The following is a 5,239-nucleotide window of genomic DNA, read 5'->3' on the forward strand; positions in this document are numbered from 1 at the left end:
ACTTGGGAAGATAACATATCCAAACAGAACTGGTCCACCAACAGAACTCGGAGGAAATCGATATACATGTGTATGTATATCATTTTAAGCATACATTTATTATACCTTTGGAATTGATAATCTCCTAACAATTGTTCTTAGTTGTTTTTGTGGGGTTTTTTTTAGAGAGAAGCCATACACGTTGTAAAAAAATAAGGTTTCTTTTCTGGTCATTTAAAAAAAATTAAGGAACATAACAATTAGGCTATGCCATAACGGCGCTCCGTAGAGTTGAACAAAATATAGAACGCCATGATGAGCTCACTTTTGAACAAAGTCGTTATTGTAACAGGTAATAACCTCTTTCACATTTTATTGTTATAAACCAGAATATTATGCTGTACAAAGTATTCATTTGGAATTAATTAAATCAAACATTAAAATCATTAGTTAACTTTAATGTTGCAATATTGTGAATTTTCAATGCAACATTTCCACTTTACTATTACTGAAATATGTGTGTTCCAGAACTTAAGTCAAAATACTTTACCTTATGGTAATCATAGAAATGGATTGAAATTGTGAAAGTTAACATTATGTATACAATGATTTACGTTACACCTGCTTTATGGAAACCGTGTTATGCAATAAATGTAGAATCCAAACCAATCGTACAGCTGTTGTCGATATCAAATAATATAAATATTCAGATGTTCTATATTCAAAAATAGTATGCACTAGTTAGACTTTGTTTAACATACTGTGTCCAGTATCCAATGGTAATAAAAAAGAAAACTCATAGGATACTCAGGGTGAAATATTCGTATGTTTGCTTGGAAATATTAATGGTTTAAAAAGTCTGAAAAGAATACTTGCATTTGCAAAGACTTCCACAATCATATACCTTGAATAAGATGTGCTTTGTCGTTTTTTTACCGATGAATATTCTACACCAGGTGCGAGTTCTGGAATAGGTGCCGCTACTGCTCTTGAATTTGCTAAAAATGGCGCCAAGTTGGTTCTAGCTGCAAGAAACGTTGAGAGGTTAAACGAAGTGGCAAGTCAGTGTTCATCCAAAGGTCTACAACAGGAAAAAGTGAGTAACAACATGTACTAGAATATAACAAAGATGCATCGCAAGAGATAAAGGAGAGTAAGTGCTTGTATGCACTTTGCTACAATGACACATCACATTTCACAACACATCGTTTGGTTCCTCCACGGGTTATGTTTTCACTGCAATAACCCAACTTTTATATTCTGTATGGACAGACATAAAAAACATTTTATGTCTAATGAGACTCGCGCATATCATCTGAAAGAAATACATGTATATTGTTTCTGTAATTTTTGAGAAAAAAATAATAGAAAACATAAAAAGACCCGAACTAATGGACATCGTGTTGTTTTAGATATTGGTCAAAGGTTGTGACATCACCATTCAAGACAATTTGAAGAGTTTAGTTGCTTCGACTTTGGAGAAGTACGGACAGATTGACGTACTGGTAAGGGTGCAATATCAAACACTTAGATCGTCGTTTCAATTAGGCCCCAAGCACAGATATGATATAAACTCCGTAAAACATTTAGGATAAACTAATTCAATATATAATGTTTTTCTTAATGTCCAGGTCAACAATGCAGGGAGCGGACAGTACGTTGATTACATGGATACATCACCGGAAGTATTCGATAACATTTTCAACATCAATACCCGCGCGCCATTTTTACTCACTCAGATGTGTACTCCTCATTTAAAGAAAACGCAAGGTTGTAATTACTAGCTTTAACCTAATCACTGCATCCGACCGTACAGTTAAGCAATTCTTTACTGAATCCATTGTACATTTTCAGGTTGTGTTGTCAATGTTTCCAGCATATCAGGTCAAAGATCGGTAGGTCAAGGTTGTTATACGCTAAAACAATTTTAAATTTACGTATATCCATTGTCGAAACACCGAAATTTTTTAGTTGCAAATTCTTATTTACTTTAACCTAGAATTATGTAAAAAAAAAAATGAAAAATGACGCAATGAAAACTTGCATTGCTTCTATTATATACCTATTCGTTCGTAGTTTCCAAGAGCGCTGACCTACTGCATGAGTAAAGCAGCACTGGACCATTTCACCAGAACTCTTGCAATAGGTAAGGCTGTTTTTAAACGCTGAAAATAACCTCCAATGTTTTTCATTGGCATGGAACACCAATTACATTATCAATTGTCTTTTTTTTTTTAAAGAGCTTGCGAAAGATAAGGTCAGGGTCAACTCGGTAAAGTAAGTTTCTGAAATTCCTACGTTTTTAAATGAAAACGCACAAAAATTGATTGACTGTGTGCAAATTAAATTACATTTAAAATAAATTTTGTGTTTTTTAATTATTTTTTTTCAAATTAATATACAGTATGTAATTTTTTGAAAACAAACACTTTCCTTACTATTACATTTAGATGAACATTTTTTTTTAAAATTAGTATTAACTTATTTGTCAAAGATTACTTAATTAGCTTTTAATTATCTAACGGTATGTAAAAATTGTCAAAATAAACCATCCCGATTGGGTTCATTTCTTCAGTCCTGGGGTTGTCATTACGGAGTTTCAGACCCGGGCAGGGATGAAGGAAGAACCTTATAAACAGGTAATACAAAGGTTCAAATTTCAAAAGGACATATATTTTCGATTAATCATGTATAATTAATTCCGAAAACAAGATGCAACTTCCGATGTGCACTAGTTAATTTAACTTGTGAAAATATATGACAAATCATATTGTAATCAAACATGGGTTTATGACGACGGTATATTAATCAAATTATATATTTTTTAACTGTATTATATTTTCAGTTTATGGTTTTTTGTTCTTTTGTTTTGTTATTAAGGTTATGTAATATATTATTTTTTATAGTAGCATAAGCTTTAAAGGATGCACGTAAATTCATACATGTTTTGCTGTTGACGAACATTCATAATATGTATAAACTGTATTTCAGTATTTAGACAAACAGACGGAACTACAGCCATTAACCGGTGCCATTGAACCCGAGGAGGTTGCCAAGGTGATACTTTTCCTGGCCTCTGACCAATCATCTTCAATCACGGGAGAACTACTTTTTGTAGATGGAGGGCGCCATGCAAAAGCGCCTGCGTAAACAGACTGTGCGAATCCGTGCGCTGTACACAGAAATTACAGCATTTTAACAAATACCTGTAGAATCAAGATCTGACTTCTTTCAAAGTTTGCTTTTTCCACACTTTATTACCGGTATTTTTTTTTGAACATTTTGAAATGAAATTTGTCTAGCGACCATTTAAACTGGAAATTCAAGCCAAGATAACTAATTAATGAAAAAGTATTTATAGTCTATAGTTATTGACAAGTTTATCCTCATCATTTTGATAATTGCGTAACTGCGTTTATGTTTATGCGTATTCCAGTGTTGTAAGTGAAACCAGTGAATAAATTGTTAAATTTGTGCACATCTTTGCTGAATAATAACTATATAGTAAATAGTTTGTATCCCCCAATGATATGTGATATAAATTAATTTTTAGCTCACCGAGACAAAGTCAAGGAGAGCTTATGCTATACCCTCGGCGTCGGCGGTGGCGTCGGCGTCGGCGTCCGGACCTGGTTAAAGTTTTTGATGCAGGTCCTGTATCTAAGCTATTACTTGTCCTATCTTCACCAAACTTGCATGGATGATGCATCTGGACCTACTTATGGACTTGAAAGACTTGGATGCTGAATCTGGGTCCTAAATTTCAGATGCTGGAGGAGGTTAAGGTTGTTGGACCAGGTTAAAGTTTTTGTTGCAGGTGCCCTTTGATAGCAGTATCTTAGTAACTGCTGGTCTGTACTTCACCAAACTTGCATGGATGGTGTGCCTTATGATACTAATGCACCAGACAGGCTTGAGTGCTGAATCTGAGCTATAGGTTTCGGATGCTGGAGGAGGTTAAGGTTTTTGGAGCAGGTTAAAGTTTTTGTTGCGGGTGCCCATTGATAGCAATATCTAAGTTACTACTGGTCCTAACTTCACCAAACTTGTATGGATGATGCGTCTTATGATACTGATGCACCTGACAAGCTTGAATGCTGAATCTGAGCAATAGGTTTCGGATGCTGGAAGAGGTTAAGGTTTTTAGAGCTGGTTAAAGTTTTTGTTGCAGGTGCCCTCTGATGATTAATCTTAGTTACTACTGGTCCTAACTTCACCAAACTTGTATGGATGGTGCGTCTTATGACACTGATGCACCTGACAAGCTTGAATGCTGAATCTGAGCAATAGGTTTCAGATGCTGGAAGAGGTTAAAGTTTTTAGAGCTGGTTAAGTTTTTGTTGCAGGTGCCCTCTGATGATTATATCTTAGTTACTACTGGTCCTAACTTCACCAAACTTGTATGGATGGTGCGTCTTATGATACTGATGCACCTGACAAGCTTGAATGCTGAATCTGAGCAATAGGTTTCGGATGCTGGAGGAGGTTAAGGTTTTAAGAGCTGGTTAGATAAAGTTTTTGAAACAGGTGCCCTCTGATGATGATATCTTAGTTATTACTTGTCCTTACTTCACCAGACTTCCATGGATGGTGTGTCTTATGATATTGATGCACCTGACAGGCTTGAATGCATAGTCTGGTTTCGGATGCTGGATAAAGTTAAGTTTTTAGGAACAGGTCACATGTTTAATAGATGATAGTACTATTTCAAACTTGCATAGTTGATTTAACTGTAATATGAATGAATCGCAGAGGTAGCTTCAGATGCAGAGCTTGATCTCCATTATCAAGGATGCTAAAAAATAAATCTTAGTTATTACTGGTCCTAACTTCACCAAACTTGAATGGATGGTGTGTCTTATGATACAGATGCACCTGACAGGCATGGATGCTGAATCTGAGCCATAGGTTGCGGATGCTGGAGGAAGTTAAGGTTTTAATTGCTAGTGCCCTCTGATGATGATATCTTAGTTATTACTGGTCCTAACTTCACCAAAATTGCATGGATGATGCGTCTTATGATACAAATGCACCTGATGGGCTTGAATGCTGAATCTGAGCCATAGGTTTCGGATGCTGGATGAGGTTTAGTTTTTTGGAACAGGTCACATGTTTTATAGATGATAGCTTGCATAGTTGATTTAACTTTATTATAAATTAAATGCAGAGGTTGCTTCAGAAGCAGAGCCTGATCTCCATTATCAAGGATGCTAAAGAAATCTCCTACCTCACTCAAACCAGCTTGATAGATAGATGTGTT

At 35.5% G+C, this 5,239-nt stretch overlaps 1 protein-coding gene across 1 annotated transcript; it reads left to right on the plus strand.

Moving 5' to 3' along the window:
• The first annotated feature begins 248 nt into the window (after positions 1 to 248).
• Positions 249 to 3,453, plus strand: LOC105320965 (3-oxoacyl-[acyl-carrier-protein] reductase FabG). The gene is made up of 9 exons (XM_011419119.4): positions 249 to 331; positions 936 to 1,075; positions 1,392 to 1,484; positions 1,611 to 1,749; positions 1,834 to 1,874; positions 2,056 to 2,125; positions 2,220 to 2,256; positions 2,555 to 2,618; positions 2,971 to 3,453. Exons 1-9 carry the CDS (start codon positions 292 to 294, stop codon positions 3,127 to 3,129), a joined length of 783 nt encoding a protein of 260 aa, XP_011417421.3. The 5' UTR covers positions 249 to 291; the 3' UTR covers positions 3,130 to 3,453.
• Positions 3,454 to 5,239: the final 1,786 nt, after the last annotated feature.

This window comes from Magallana gigas, chromosome 2 (assembly GCF_963853765.1).
Source record: "Magallana gigas chromosome 2, xbMagGiga1.1, whole genome shotgun sequence".
Classification (NCBI taxonomy): Eukaryota; Metazoa; Mollusca; class Bivalvia; order Ostreida; family Ostreidae; genus Magallana; species Magallana gigas.